This window comes from Myotis lucifugus, unplaced genomic scaffold, assembly GCF_000147115.1.
Source record: "Myotis lucifugus unplaced genomic scaffold, Myoluc2.0 scaffold_249, whole genome shotgun sequence".
In the NCBI taxonomy this organism is placed as follows: Eukaryota; Metazoa; Chordata; class Mammalia; order Chiroptera; family Vespertilionidae; genus Myotis; species Myotis lucifugus.
In genome coordinates, this window is record NW_005871297.1 from 1,300,873 (window position 1) to 1,316,822 (window position 15,950).

Genomic DNA, 15,950 nt, shown 5'->3' on the forward strand with positions numbered 1-15,950 from the left:
TTTGTATGACATAAAAATTGCCACTCTGGCATTTTTAGAGTCTCACTATTTAGTATAGGTTTTCCCTTTTTATTCCCATTTTAACCTGCATTTATCCTTTTTGTTTCAACTATTATCTCTTGTAGACAAAGGCTAGTGGATCTTTCTTATTTTTTAACCTCAACTGAGAATTTGTCTTTCGATCAATAATTAAATTAAATCCATTGATATTTATAGTAATTATTGTTATAACAAAACTTTTCCTGGCATCTTCACATTTTCTAAGTAGCATACTTCTGTTTTTCTCCCCTTTATTGTATCTCCCTTCCATTAATTAGATCCATTTTATTCTGCCAGATTCAAAAATTACTCATTCCATTTTTATTCTGTTTCTTAACCATTTTTTATTATAACCCACAAGTTTTATTTATTTTTCCTAAACTATCCCATGGTCTAAATAAATGATTTATTAATTATGTTAATGACCATTTTACACTTTAGAGTATTAAAATGCAACTTAGCCAGAAATTCAAAGAGATAAAACTAAGAACCAAGATTAAACTATTGAGGGACAAGAAAAGCAAACTGAAATATAAAATGTTGACCTCTTTTAAACTTCTTAATTACAAAAGGCTAAATATTAATATTATAATGAACGTAGTATGCGAGGAATTGGGCTTTGAATAATTCCAATGTTTTGTTCTATCTACCTCAAAAAATATTTCCCGGTAAAAAAAAAAAAATTGGCATCATTCAAAAAATAAAACTTACAATTCTTTTCTCCCAAAACCTGTATTTCGGGCTAGTTAACAACAACTCTTTAGTAACAGGCGAACAGTATAAGTAAACCTTCAAGCTGAAAGAGAAAGGAAAAAAAGCTACTTCAGTAGGATCCAAAATGAGACATTTTGGTGACTAGATAATACATTTCATCATATATCAGTTCATCTCGAATAATTCAAAATGTGAACTGGTACACGAAGTGTTAAGTGTAGTTCCCAACATGCCAGCACCCCAGTAACTATCTCAGTCCCATCCAGAATGTAAAGGGAGGGGGGAAGAAGCAGACAGAAAAAACAGTGTCCTCTGATCTCCTCAAAAGGTTGGCCCTCACCAATTTTATGTTAAAGATGCATTATTGTACATGATCAGGTATGTCTAGAAAGATACCATCAAATGGGGAATGGAAAGGGTGTATAGGGGGGGAACAGAAGACTTCTGTATTTTGCTTCATATAAGTCTATTCTGTTTTGTTTGAGAGTTTTTTTGTTTGTTTTTTAAGTGAGCAGAGGTCAATTTCATGATAAATTTAAAAAATTCAACAGTATAACTTAAAGGTTAGGAATATAATCTGTGGCAGACTTTATTTTCCAAAGATGCTCACACTAATATATATCCCCTTCCATACAATCTTCTCACAAAATGGACATGGAAATTCCTCAAATGACAGGAGGTCTCTATATTAATCTCCCCCTGAACTTGGGTAGAACTCTGTAACTGTCTTAAGCAACAGAACATGATGGAAGCCATATTGCAGGACTTTTGAGGATAGATCTCTGGGCGATATGGCTGCCTGCTAACTCTCTCCTGGGACATACACTCTTTTTTTTTTTTTTTCCTCTTAGTTTCCATTTAAGAAATCCAGCTATCCTGCCCTGGCCAGTATGGCTCAGTTGGTGGGAGTGTCGCCCTGTGCACTGAAAGGTGGCAGGTTTGATTCCCAGCCAGGGCACATACATAGGCTGAAGGTTCAATCCCCTGTTAGGGTGCATAGGAGATGCCACCAATGGAGGTTTCTCTCTCACATCAATGTTTTTCTCTCTCTATCTCTTTCCCTTCCTACCCTTCTCTCTGAAAATCAATAAACATGTCTTTGGAAGAGCATTAAAAAAAAAAAAAGAAGGAGGAGGAGGAGGAGGAGGAAGGGAAGGAGGGGGAAGGGAAGGAGGAGGAAGGGAAGGAGGAGGTGGAAAGGAAGGGGGAAGAAGAAGAGGGGTAGGGGGAAGAGGAGGAGGAGAAGGGGGAAGAGGAGGAGGAAGAGAGGGGGGAAGGGAAGGGAGAGGGGGGAGGGGGAGGAGGAGGAGAAGTCCAGCTATCCTGAAACAACATGCTGAAGAGATTTTTTTGGACACAGGCATGCCCAAGAAGCCCCAGGCATTTGAGTCTTCTCAGCCCAGGTGTCACACATGGAAAGAATGAGCCTTCAGGTCAGCCCGTCAGGCAGAAACCAGCCATCCTCACTGTGCCCCATGAATTCCTGACCCACAGAAACTGAGAGAATGCATTATGAGTTGGTTTAAGTCACTATGTTTTAGGGTAATTTGTTACGCAGCAATAGGTAACTAATACACAGGCTCTAAAATCAGACAGACCTGGTTGAAATCCTGGTCCTGCCACCTACTGGCTGTGTGACCTTGGGCAACTAATTTAACCTCTCTGGTTCCTCAGTTTCCTCATCTGTAAAATAGAAATAATATCTATAACAATAATAATAATAATAAAATATCTAAATAGTAGGAATATTTATTCAAAAGGTTATCAAAAGGCTCTAAGGAGGATGTCAGCCCCCAAAAGACAGGGATTTTCATCTGGGTTGCTCACTATTGTGTCCTCAACATCCAGCACAGTGCCCGACTCATCACAGGCACTCAAAGAAACTGCTGAACTGATAAACATGCAGTGCCTTGAATATATATAAATATTCAATAAATATAACAGTCATTATCAAGAACATAGACTATTGATATCCCTTAGCAGATAGCACTTAGCCTGACATCCACTGGTTGGTTCAAAAGTCAAAAAGTCAATGGGGCCCTTCCCAAATAGGTATCTTGGGAATCTGGAATTTAGATTTAGAGAATGGCTGATGGAAAGAATACAATAGTTCAGCTTTAAGAAAAAATCCAACAATATTATATGATTCCTTACAGTGGGACAACCACTTACACATACACTCTCTTATAAAAACGAACAGATTGCTGCTGCACGCAAAAGTATGGGTGAGTCATACAAAGATGTTAAGTGAAAGAGAAAAGTCTGTTCAGTATGATTCTATTTACTTAAAGTTCAAAAGTCAGAGCTAACCCATGATGACAAAAGTCAAAACTGAGGTGACCTTAGGGAGAGGGGGCTGACTGGGAGGACGAAAGGGGATACTGGTTCTGCTCTATTTCTTGATTTGGGTGGAAGCTTCACTTGTAAAAGTTCTTCAGATTGTACCCTTATAACGTATGTACTCTTCAGTATAGGTTTTATGGCTCAATTAAAATGGATAAAGACAGACACATACACAAATAAGTAGCAAAAAAATTACCTGCACTCCAACCTTCTTTTCAAGGCAGGGGCTCTTAACCCTTTCATGTGATCTAAAAACAAAAAAATCAAAAAACATAAACACATTATATTTTCAAAGTCTTACTTAGCCCAAGGAAATTCAGTTGTCTGCTCTTTTTTACTTCCTTTTAAGAGAAAATACATGACAGGTTCACTTTTATCATATAGGCTATTGACTTTCTTCTGCAGGTGAAGAATCAGTCTGAACATAGGACAGGAACCACTAAAAGTTGACCATCTCTTCCTCTGAGCCATCAGAAGCCATTTAAAAGGAGAATGGTTCCCTGAATCTTAGGGCGGAGTCTAAATCACTCTGAATAGCCACAGAAAAAGAGTGACCAGGGTCTCATTCAGAACTGCTTCCAGCAACTTCCTTTACCCCCTTCTTTCATTTCAATCCAATCACCCTCAGTCCTTGCTCTCTGTGACACATTCAATTTATCCCTTAAGTTAGTCCATCTTAAAATTCAAGCTTGCTTCCACAGAATTCTCTAGGAAATCCTCCAGGCTTAGCCCAGAATAAGAAGAGTTGTGTTATCTTCACGCCTACTGTGACTGCTGGGTTGAAAAGTGGGATATTTCTATCCACACAGGCTTGTTCCACAGTCTCCCAAATTAACAGGCACAGAAAGATGACATTTAAACACAGGTAACATTTACACCAAATAGCACATTCAATACAGAGTGCATTCTAATACACTCTGACCTTGAGCATGCAAAGGCCTAGATAACAATGACCAAATACTTCTAAATTGTTTAGTTAGATCAAACAAATTCTAATTATCCTAATTACCACCTACACACATGCCTCAGTTCATAGGTGGTGATCCTTGACTCCAGTGAACACAAGGCAGTCACCTCACCTCACGTGGCAGGCCTTCACTGGACAGGTGCCTCCAAAGGACAGCCCACCTGCCCCCTTGGAGGGTGAATCTTCTCAGATCACTCCTGGCCCGGGTATTTAGGACCAAAGGGTGCACGGAGGGCAGGCATCTCAGTAATTGGGGTTTCCAGAGAGTTTATGTCATGGCAAAAAGGAGGCAGACTCAGAACTCTGCTCCTGCTCTGAAACTAAGTCAGTAGGCAGCACTCTCGAGCTGTTTTAGCAAGACCCCCACCCACTCTCCAGGTCCCTTCCTGAGGAGTGGCCAGTAGAGCCTGAGTGAATTTGCTTTGTGCTGTTAGAAGTGCACCCAGAGACTCCTCTGTGGGGCCTTTTCTTTCTTCCTTGACCAGAATAAATCATCGTAAGTTGTCCCCTGAAGGGGTCCTCCCCAGTACTGGGTGACTATCTCAGGCCATGGGTCCCCTGCCTTCTTCCAGGCCTCAGTGATGGTTAGTAAAGTCTATCCCACTCCAAGTACAGCACTGGGTTCCAGATGGTCCATAAACTCGCATCAAGTGGATCGTGGCCTACCCCAAATTGTATCAAAATGTGATATTAACATGTTTATGTGCAACTTTTCTAGCAAAGTGGTTCATAGATTTTATCAGATATTATGTATTAGCCTGCCAAATTAACAGACACAGAGAGATGACATTTAAACACAGGTAACATTTGCACCAAAGGGCTGTTGTTTAAACCCCCGTCTATGGTATTCTGTTATGACAGCCCAGCTTTGTGCGGTTAGAAGTGCACCCAGAGACTCCTTTCTGGGGCCTTTTCTTCCTTCCTTGACCAGAATAAATCATAAGTTGTCCCCAGAGGGGTTCTCCCCAACACTGGGTGACTAGCCCTGGCTGTCATAACAGAATACAACAGACTGGGGGTTTAAACAGCAGAAATTTATCTGTCAGAGTTCTAGAGGCTGAAGTCCAAGGCTGGATTCTAATAAGACCTCTCTTCCTGGCTTGCAGACCTTCTTGCTGTCTGCTCACATGACTTTTCCGTGTGTGTGTGTGTGTGTGTGTGTGTGTGTGGAGAGAGAGAGAGAGAGAGAGAGAGAGAGAGAGAGAGATTTCTTCCTCTTCAAATTAGGACCCCACCCTTAGGACCCCATTTCACCTTATTACTTCCTAAATGCCCTATCTCCAAATACAATCATATTGGGGTTAAAGGCTTCAACATGTGAATTGGGGGAGGGGGATCCACAGAACATCCAAAAACATCTCTTTCCCAAAACGGTTAAAAACCACCAGGAGGCAACATAGGAAAACACCAAAAGCAGAAGTTGAGTGCTTGCCCTTGATGAGTTTACACCCCTGGTTGAGTAAACAGACCCACACATAATTTGAGAACAGGGAACATTATAAATTTCTCGAGAAGCAATTTCTGGCTTCAACATACAAACTAATGATGATTTCACAAATTCTTTTAGATGAATTCTTTCTCCAAACTCACTACTCCTAAACCCGAAGGCAAGCCCCTTTGCCATAATTTAATCACAGCTAACACATTCAGAAACTCCAGTGAGACTTAACACAAAAGGTAAAAACAGGGGCATCTGCATCCAGCAGCAGATTCTCAATGAAAAAAAAAAAAAAGACCCCAAAAAAGTTATTCTCAAGAATAAGCAGAAGACCCTTATTAAAGAGGCTCACAGAGCTATTTAGCAAATGGAGAGGAGCTTCAGATTTTCCTCATTAAAGATAGATAATTGGCCCTAACTGGTTTGGCTCGGTGGATAGAGCGTTGGCCTTCGGACTGAAGGGTCCCAGGTTCGATTCCGGTCAAGGGCATGTACCTTGGTTGTGGGCACATCCCCAGTAGGAGGTGTGCAGGAGGCAGCTGATCGATGTTTCTAACTCTCTATCCCTCTCCCTTCCTCTCTGTAAAAAATCAATAAAATATATTTTTTAAAAAGATAGATAATTGGCGGCTTTGTGCAAGAAAGAAGTGTTTCTCCAAAGCAAATTTCAACAATTTACACCAGATTAAAGTGACTGATTGATTCCACACACAAGACAACAGTTGGTCTTCACACCAACTGGTGAGGAAGGACAATGCCCAGTATCTGTAATTTACTTTAAAATTACCCCGTATGATATGCATGTGTATATGTTTGTTATGCTCTGATTCAATCTTCAGGAGTGGGCGGGATATCCTTCTCAAGCTACTCTGCAAGCCCACACTCCTACCAGCAGCTACCAGAGTGCCCAAGCTCATGGTCACCTCTCATCCAGGCCAAAGGCTGTGCTAATTAGCATAATGATGTTAAAACTGTTTTCCTTGGTGAAGTTAGTGACTCATTAATCAGCATAATAGATATTAAAGACGGACAACGGCTGTGAAATGAGCGGTATGCCACCTCTGGAGATTGGCTAGCATGTTTTAGAGACCCTCTGCCCTGCCTGGAGCGTCTAGTCTGGAGGCCGTATCATTAGGGGTTGAAGCTTCAGGCTTCATCCCTAACCGCCTTCAGCTGTGAAATCTTAGCATCCTGGTTGCCTGACCTGGCCATCTACAAGGTAAACGAAAATGAACCTTCTCTATTGGATGTGGACAAACCATCTAAGGGAGGGGGTGGGTGGTGTTTTTTTTTGGGGGGGGGGTGGGATGGGGTGGGGGGTGGAGGGGAGATGGCTTGCAGTTGGCGAGTTTGCTGACAGGGTGTTTGATTTCAGGGTGAGATGTGCCTGCCTGTTAATGTCTGGGGAGTGTGGCGGAATTCCATCACCTTCTCCTTCCTAACACAGTAGCGAGGAGGTGGGAGAACCAGCTGATCCTCGCCAACCTCTGACTACTGGCCGCTAGGAGCGCCTCCAGAACATAAAACTGCCTGGGTTCAGTGCGCAGCCGGCAGTTGCACAGATGAGAAAAGAAAGCTCCGAGGCTGAAGAGCCGGACTGGGGCGAGGCGCAGTTGCTAGTCTCCCTCCTGGCCTGCCAAAGCCCGCAGCCCCTCGCTCCAGGCCCCGGGCCCCCGACGTCCCTCCTCTCCAGCTCCCGGGCGACTTCCCCGGGGGGGCCCCCCCAACCCCCGCAGCCCGGGTCCCCAGGGAGTGGGCGGCACGCCGCGCTCGCTCACCCTTGTGGCAGTGCGACAGGAAGTAGGCGCGCGCCCTCAGATTCTCCCTGTCGAAGCGATCTATGGAGATGCTCGGGTACTCGGCCATCTGCCCCTGGAAGGAACTCATAGCGCCAGGCACCCCCGGAGCGCTGGGTCCGCCCGCAAGCCCGCCGTGAGGCCGCGGAATGCCGGACCGCGCCGCCACTTCCGGGAGGCTGCTGCCGCCTCACCATTGGCCAGCCGGGCTCAGCCTCGCCCAATCATAGGAGCCCTGCGAAAGGGCGGTGCCTAGGAGCCTTTCCGCGGCCCGCGACCTGAGGATTTAAATGTCAGAATTGCGTTGCTGTCGAGCGAGGCCGCTGCAGAGCCTGGGGCTGGGCGGCTGGGTTAGATCGACGGTGTAGCTGGGCGTGTGGCTTCTGCCGGAAACCATTGACACAGCACGGGGTAGTTTTGGTGAAGAGTTGTCCGTGCCTGTGCAGGGAGAGTAGCGCGAAGGGAAAGAGCACTGTAGCAGGCGGCTCCACCCAATGATGCAAAGGGGGATGCATGGCGGGGGGGGGGTGGGGGGGGAAGATGCAGAGCTTCTCTTGAAATCAGACTGAAATCAGACTGTGTTCCTCTTCCTGCTTATTCACTGACAGCCTGAAACCGAGCTCGGTTTCCCTTCTTCTCTTCCCAGCATCAACCGTATGGAATAGCCATGAGGATGGTATGAGAAAAAAATTGTATCTCACTCGTGGTAGATTCAATAACTATTAATTCCCGCTTCCATTTATAACTCCAAACTGAGCAAATAAATACACGATCTCTGAGTATCACAGCTCGGATGCATGTTCTTAGGGCAGATAAGTAAAGATCCCAAGGATAGATTAGCTGCTAGCCTCCCTCCCCTCTCCTCCGCCCTTCTTATTTTTTGAAAGTTGTATAAAAGGAAAAAAAATGGTAGCGTGAGGGGGGGGATGGTTTGGAAATTTTAAGCATCAAAACCACTTTATAAAAAGATTTGTTAAAGTATTGATTCACCAAATAGTCACAAAGGCATGTATTGTGCCCTTCCCAGCACATCTCACACACCACAATATTAATGATCACAAACACTTTTGACGCTTTGTTCATAGCACAGTGACAAGCCTTGCAGTGATTACATAGGTAACTAAGATGTGCCTTCGAGTAGTTACCAATCTATTTAGAGACAACAAGTTTGCAGAACATGCTAAATGAATGTTTCCACAGAGACAAAAAAATAATATAGGAATAAATCCAGGAACAATTGAATTCTAACCAGGGGACTCAGGAACCAAAATGCCACCCTCAGAGACTATCAACATGTTCCTGAAGCCATGCTACTCAGAGTTCTATTTAAATACAGATTCTCACTAAATGTTTGTTTGTTTGTTTGTTTGTTTTTTAAGGAGGAGGTGGTGAAGGGGGAGAGAAAGAAGAAAAAGAATGGTGGTGGTGATAAAGAGGTATAGACGCCATATCACTAATTTGACTAAAGCACTCTGCTAGTATACTATCACCAACACCTTTGATTCAGTAGAAGATGGTTTGTCTTAAATAAAGGAAGGCTATCCCTTTGGCTAGGTTGTCTACACCTAAAGACAAATTCTGCAGTGAGCCTGGTAGCTGGAGACTCTAGTGCAGGGGTCCTCAAACTACGGCCCGCGGGCCACATGCAAATACAAATATTGTATTTGTTCCCGTTTTGTTTGTTTACTTCAAAATAAGATATGTGCAGTGTGCATAGGAATTTGTTCATAGTTTTTTTTAAAACTATAGTCCGGCCCTCCAACGGTCTGAGGGACAGTGAACTGGCCCCCTGTTTAAAAAGTTTGAGGACCCCTGCTCTAGTGTGTCTACATCTGACAGAATTTGGAGCTCCTGGCAAGGCAGGTGAAGAAAATGCTCATATTCTTATTTGTCCACTTGCTACTGAACTCAGGTTTGGCTGCCCACCACCTCAAAAGCCAATACTTGAGAGACAGGTGCTGGTGAAGGTAAGACAGTTTATTCCAGTGCCATCAGCCTGAGAAGATAGTGGACTCCAGTCCTAAAGACCATCTTAACATCTCAGTGCAGGCAGCTGTTTTTATAAGGGAGAGGGGAAGCAGAACAAAGAAATCAGGGGGGGCGGGGGTGAAAGTTCTCTGTGAGTGAATCAGCACAGTCCATTCTGATGATTATCTCAAAACTGGTCAAGTGGAGGTCCAGTTTTTATGGTTGAGAGTCAGCAAGTCTCCCAGAGCCAGAATATCTGATTCCTTGCGTCAGCCTCCTCCCCTGAAGCTAATTCCTGAAACCCTTACACAAATATGCTGCTTATCCACAGGTTACATAGCAATTCATCTTTTACAAAAACACTTTCAACAGAAACAATATTAAAGGAATAAAGGGTTGGGTTATGCACGATTTAGCCTGTCTTCTTTCCACAATGGTTACAGTATGAAAGAATAAAGAGAAATTGTGAAAGAGTTGGGAATAAAGGAAAAAGAAGAGCTGCAAAATAGCACAGATGGGTAAGCATAGCCCACAGACATTTGCTGTTGGAAGACATGAGCCATGCATTTAGCTTCTCTGGAGGAGAACACAATTATTTACTTACCTTTGGCATCTTCAAGATTCAAATAAAAGATTTTCAGAAGAAGCCCAGTTTCAGGATACTGACTCCCAAGAGAATATCAGCAAAGAAAACTGAAATGTGGTCAACATTGGCTACTGCTGTGTCCAGTTGGGAAACTCTCTTTCAGCAATTCCAAAGCTCTTTGAACGTCAAAGTCCTTGATTTATTCTGTCTCAGCAGGACTGAAGAAGAGACAGTGCAGACTGGGTAGCTTAAACAACAAATTTATTTTCTCACAGTTCTGGGGGCTGAAAATCAGAGATCAAGACATCAGTTTGGTTTCTCTCTCCTTGGCTTCAGATATCCAACTTCTTTCTGCATCCTCATAGGGTCTTTTCTTTGGGTGCTCACACTCCTGGTTATCTCTTCTTCTGATAAAGACATCGGTCCTATTGGATTAGGGCCCTACCCTTATGACATTATTTAATCTAATAAATTACCTCTTTAAAAGCTCTGTATCCAAACACCGTCATATTGGGGGTGAGGGTTTGAACATATGAATTATAGGGGAACATCACTCAGTCCATAACTGTCTGTGTCAAAATTTTCCCTTATTATTAGGACACTAGTCCTTATAATAAAGATTAGGGGCCCACCCTACTCCTGCATAACTCATCTTTATTAGTTACTTCTGCAATAACTCTATTTCCAAGAAAGGTCACATTCTGAGGTACTGAGGGTTAGGACTTTGACATATGAATTGGGGAGGGGAGCACAATTTAACCCATAACAAAAAGAAATGTAAAATAACACAATATGTATTTTATTAAGTTTTTAAAATAAAAACAAGGCACAGTGCTTACCACTAAGTGTTAATTTTAAAATTCAAGATGTACTAAATTATAGTACATCTTATCTTCAGCTTTGTTCTGATTTTTGTTTTGGAAGAAGTTGAGAGAATATCTGGTTTAAAACTAGCAGAGAAATGTATGAATTCATTCAAGTTAACATTTCAAAATTGGTAACTCAGGGGCTAAGAGTCTAGTCACTGGATTTTGGAGTCTCACTACAATTTGTTTGATCTTTGTTAAGTTAAACTCCTTATAATTCAGTTTTCTCATCTGTCAAATGAAGCTAATAATAAAGTCTGTCTCCCCAGAGAACAGGTTGGTGGTTGTCAGTGGGGGCTGGAAAAAAATGAGTGAAGGTGGTCAAAAGGTTCTAACTTCCACTTGTAAAATGATTAAGTTTTGGAGATGTAATGTACAGCCTTGTGACTATGGTTGACAATACCGAATTGTATATTTGAGAGTTGCTGAGAGAGTAAATCTTAAAAGTTCTTATCACAAGAAAACAAAATTTTAACTATGTGAAGTGATGGATGTTAACTAAACTTATTGTGGTAATCATTTGGCTATTTATACATATATCAAGTCATTATTTTGTATACCTTAAACTGATACAATATTATGTGTCAATTATATTTCAAAACTGAGGGAAAGGGATGTGTTGCTGATACAACAAAACAACATGAATGAATCTCAAAATAATTATGCTGAGTGAAAGAAGTCAGATAATGTCATTTATATGACATCATAGAAAACATGAGATGATCAAAAGTGACATAAAGCAAATCATCAGTTGTCTGAGGGCACAAATAAACAAGTTCATTAACTTGATTGTGGTGATGGTTTCACAGGTGTACACATATGTCAAAACTTACCAAATTATATGTTGTTAAATATGTGCTGTTTTTTACATTTCAATTATAGATCAATAGGTTTGTAAGAAAATGTTTGCATAGTGTATGGGAGATTGGTGACAAAGTAAGCAAGATTGGCAAAGATACCTCTTCTCTGTAGGAGCTGATGGATCAAGAGGACATATGTGGCTAACTCACATAATAGAAGGTGATTTTTAAAAACCACAATGTGTGCTTATTTTGCATTAGTTACATATATCTCCCCACCACCTTTACCTCTTCTCATTTTCTGCCCCCAACCCTCTCTCTGATTGATTGAAAATCATTATTATTCAACTGGATATAAGGAAGAAAGTAAGAGAGGGAGGAAGGGAAAGAGGGAGAGAGAGAGGGAGGAGAGGAGGAAAGTGAGCTACCCAAAGTCCTGGAAAATGCTAAGTGTTCAATAAATATTAGCTATTATTATTTACTGGGCATCCACCAAGTGCTAGGCACTGTACTTGAAGTTGGAAGTACATACAACAATCAGCTATGGCATACCAAGAGCTCCCAGTCTGGCAGAAAAAGAACCTCATGGAAAAAAAGTTTTACAGTATCTAATGGAAGTGTGCTCAAGGTGTGGTATGGAGACCAAGGAGAAAACTCAATTCTGCAAGAAGGAAGGGTACATCAGAAAAACTGAGCAGAGAAGGTGAGTTAGAGTTCAGCATCCAGGCCCTAGAACAGTGGAAGCCCCTGGAATGAGCTTTCATTCAGTCTGGGCACTGAAAATAGTTCTTTTTAACCAAAGTGTTGGGCTCAAAAGAGGCGAAATAAGAGGGACTTAACAAGGGTAGTCAAGGCTAAACCAGATAAGAAAGGAATAAACCATGAGGACCTGTACACGAGCCAAAGACTTTAAACTTTAATTTGAGTGGTAGTAGGAAGCCTGGGTAGTTAGAAACAAGGGAGCTTAGAGCAGTATTTCCCAAAGTGTGGACCCTAGAAGAGCATCACCAACAGTATTTGGGAAACTGATGGAAATAAAAATTCTCTACCCCAGCCCAGACTTACTAAATCAGAAAGTCTGGGTATGGGGCCCAGCAATCTGTTTTAACACACCCTCCAGGAGATTCTGATACATCCTAAAGTTTGAGAACCACTGGAGTTGAGTTAGAAAGAACACCTAGGCAATGTGTGGCAGGGAGTCTGGGTAGGAAGCTATCACAATACTCCAGGTGCGGGAAGCCACGGCTTTCCCAATACTGTCATAAGAGTGCCCCGAGGAACGCAGAAGGCCGGTGGACCTTGGGCTAAGCACCATTGTTTGTTTTGAGATAGAAGTGGCTCGAAGCAATTTCCTGACCTAATAGCCTCAAAGTAAATGTTTACTGGACCCTACTGATCTCTACTGATCTTTATTGACCTGATCTTTATTGACCTTAGAGTCTGCTACCTGTTTGCCGTGCTTTACTGAGGGCAAGATGTGTATGTAAAACTGAATAAAAAGTGGATAAGGCCAGGTTTCGGTGTGCCTCTCCAAGAGAGAGGTCTCCATCTGCCCCCCCCCCCACGCCTTCTAATTCATATTTCTTGTCTAGTGTTTTCATTTGTGCATCGGCCCCTCCTTCAGATCCTGAACCTGCGTCATGCAGGTTGCGGCATCCTGGAAATGAAATGGTGTGGATTCACTGATTCACTCAACAAATAGTCCCTGACCATCTACTATGTGCCAGATACTGTTCTAGACACTAAAGATACAGCAGTGAACAAAGCAGAGAAATACCTATGTGGTAACGAGTGCATATTCTAATGAAAATAATAACACCTATCATTTATGCAGTTCTACATGCTGTCCATAATGGTTTATATTTATTATTTCGTCCTTACAACAACTCCATTAGATAGGTACAGTTTTTGTCTTCACTTTACAGGTAAGAAAACTGTAGTTAAGTAAGCAACTTGCAGAAGGTTATGTTGCTAGTGTTAGGACCCAGATTCAAATCTAAGATCATGACTTAGACACCATACTACTGGCTACCATGGTATACTGCTTCCACAGTGTCATAGTGGCATTGGTGGGGATGGTAGTGGTGGTGGTGGTGGTAAAACAGATTCATTTAATATGTATTGCTTTAGTACCTACTGTGTAGTAGGCACTGTTCTAGGAGTTTCATTAATAAAATCTCTGTCCTTTGATTTCAGACAGGAAGGGAGAGGGAGAGAGAGATAGAAACATCAATGATGAGAGGAAATCATTGATCGGTTGCCTCCTGCACTCCCTCTACTGGGAATTGAGCCCACAACCCAGGCATGTGCCCTGATGGGGAATTGAACCTTGACCTCCTGATTCATAGGTTTGACACTCAACCACTGAGCCACACAGGCTGGACTAAGATCTCTGTCTTTATAAAATTACACGGTAGCAGAAAATAAACAATAACATTAGAAAACAAGCAATTTAAATAGTAATTAGATGACAATTGCTATGGAAAAAAGAAACACTAGAACATAGTAAGGAGGATAGAGAGCATGATGGAAGAGCAAAATAGAGAGGTAGGGAAGGGCAAGTTGAAACATTAGCAAAGACTTGAAGATGAAGAAGTTAGCCAAAGGGATAACAGGAGGAAGACCCTTCCAGGCAGAGGGAGAAGCTACAAATAAGGCCCTAATGTGGGAGCTACTCTAAGCACAGCCAGGAGGCCATGGTGGCTGGAGAGGAGTGATCCAGGACTACAGAGCAAGGAAGGAGAGGTTGTGTACCAGTCTTGGTACAGGGCTTTGCTGGCCATGTAAAGACTCTGGTTTTTACTCCATAAAACGGAGAACCATTGCAGGATTGTGAGCAGAGGAGTGACCTAACCTGACTTATATTTTATTTGTTTGTTTGTTTTTGTTAATCCTCACCTGAGGATATTTTTTCCCATTGATTTTTAGAGTGAATGGAAGGGAGGAGGGGGGGGGGGGAGAGAGAGAGAGAGAGAGAGAGAGAGAGAGAGAGAGAGAGAGAGAAACACTGATGTGAGAGACACATCGATTGGTTGTCTCCCTCACAAACCCTGACCCGGCCAGGGATGGACCTGCAATCCAGATATGTGCCCTTGACTGGGAATTGAACCTGAGGTGCTCAGGGCAATGTTCTAACCACTGCACATACTGGCCAGGGCCTAACTTATGTTTTAAACAAATCTCACTGATTATTGTATTGAGAATAGACTATGGGGATCAAGAGAGAACTGTTGAGGATTATTGACCAGAGGGGATAAAATGATGGTGGTTTGGACTTGGGTGGCAGCAGTAAAGCCAATATGTTTTTTCCCTGGCTGGGTGTCTCAGTTGGTTGGAGCCTCATCCAGTGCACCCAAAGGTTGTGGATTCAATTCCCAGTCACAGCACAAACCTAGGTTTTGGTCCCATCCCCAGGCGCATACAGGAGGCAATCAAGTGACGTTCGTTTCTCTCTCACATCAGATGCTTCTCTCTTCTCTCTCTCTCTCTCTCTCTTTCTCTCTCTCTCTCTCTCAAATAAATAAACATATTCTCTGGTAAGGATAAAAAACAAAAAGGCCAACAGGCTTTGCTGATGGATGGATATTGAGGGTAAGAGAAAGAGTGAACTCTGGGAGGCATCTACTGAAAGGCGAAGACTGTGCAAGGAGTGGGTGTGGTGTGGGGGCATTTAGAGGGGGTTGTTTTGGACAACCAAGTGGATATGGGATATACAAATCTGGAGTTCAGAGAGAGATCTGGAAATCTGAGGCAATAAATTTGGAAGATGTAAGTAAACAGATTATTTTAAATATAATAATGAAGGTAATGTCAGGAAAAAATAAAGCTGTAGATGTCTTTTATTGTAGGTTTGCTAATTGTTAAGTATTTATGCAGGATCCTGTGGATTGGTTCATTTAATCCCAATAAAATGAGAAGGGAGGTAGGACAGACGCGAGATGTTCACTGTCAGGGACAGAATCACCAATAGTCTCTGATCTCTGAGACACTTTTACAAGGAATTCTGCCTGGGCTTGAAGACCAGCAAATAACACTTTTCACCCTCCACCCCTTCTTGGGGTCGAGCCCTTTCAAGGGTCCCTCCCACACCGGGACCCACTTCAGTGCCTCCTCCTCTTGGGACTGCAGCACTGCCCAAGCCGCGCGCTTGCGCACTGAGACTTGTGGGCGGGGGACCGGACTTGGGTGGCCGCGCTCCGCTCGTTGCTAGGAGACGCAGGGGCGTCCTAAACCAAGGCGGTCGGCCTCTCGCTGCCCAGCCCACTGATCCCGAGAGGGGGCCACAGGCACCGCCGCGCTCTCCTGCGAGGTCCAGGTGGGGCGCCCAGCCTCTCCAGGTCGGCGCAGGGAGGGTACCCGCGGAGGGCTGGGCCGGGGCGGGGAAGGCGGGGCTGAGGGGCCGCCGCCGGTCCCGCCTCTGCGCTCCCCGGGAA

At 43.2% G+C, this 15,950-nt stretch overlaps 1 protein-coding gene across 4 annotated transcripts in view; it reads right to left on the minus strand.

Annotated features, from left to right (window-relative positions):
- The window catches only part of DCLRE1C (DNA cross-link repair 1C), a 45,277-nt gene extending 37,828 nt beyond the window's left edge, over positions 1-7,449 (minus strand). For 2 of the 4 annotated variants that reach the window (XM_023762531.1, XM_006098852.3), the window contains exons 1-3: positions 7,280-7,449; positions 3,293-3,344; positions 751-835 (exon numbers count right to left, since the gene is read on the minus strand). In XM_023762531.1, coding sequence (XP_023618299.1) covers positions 751-835; positions 3,293-3,344; positions 7,280-7,388 — 246 coding nt within the window. In that variant the 5' untranslated portion in view covers positions 7,389-7,449. Of the gene's footprint in view, positions 1-750; positions 836-2,351; positions 2,437-3,292; positions 3,345-7,279 lie in introns of all 4 variants that reach the window. The other 2 variants (XM_023762532.1, XM_014464424.2) reach the window with 2 other exon arrangements.
- Positions 7,450-15,950: the final 8,501 nt, after the last annotated feature.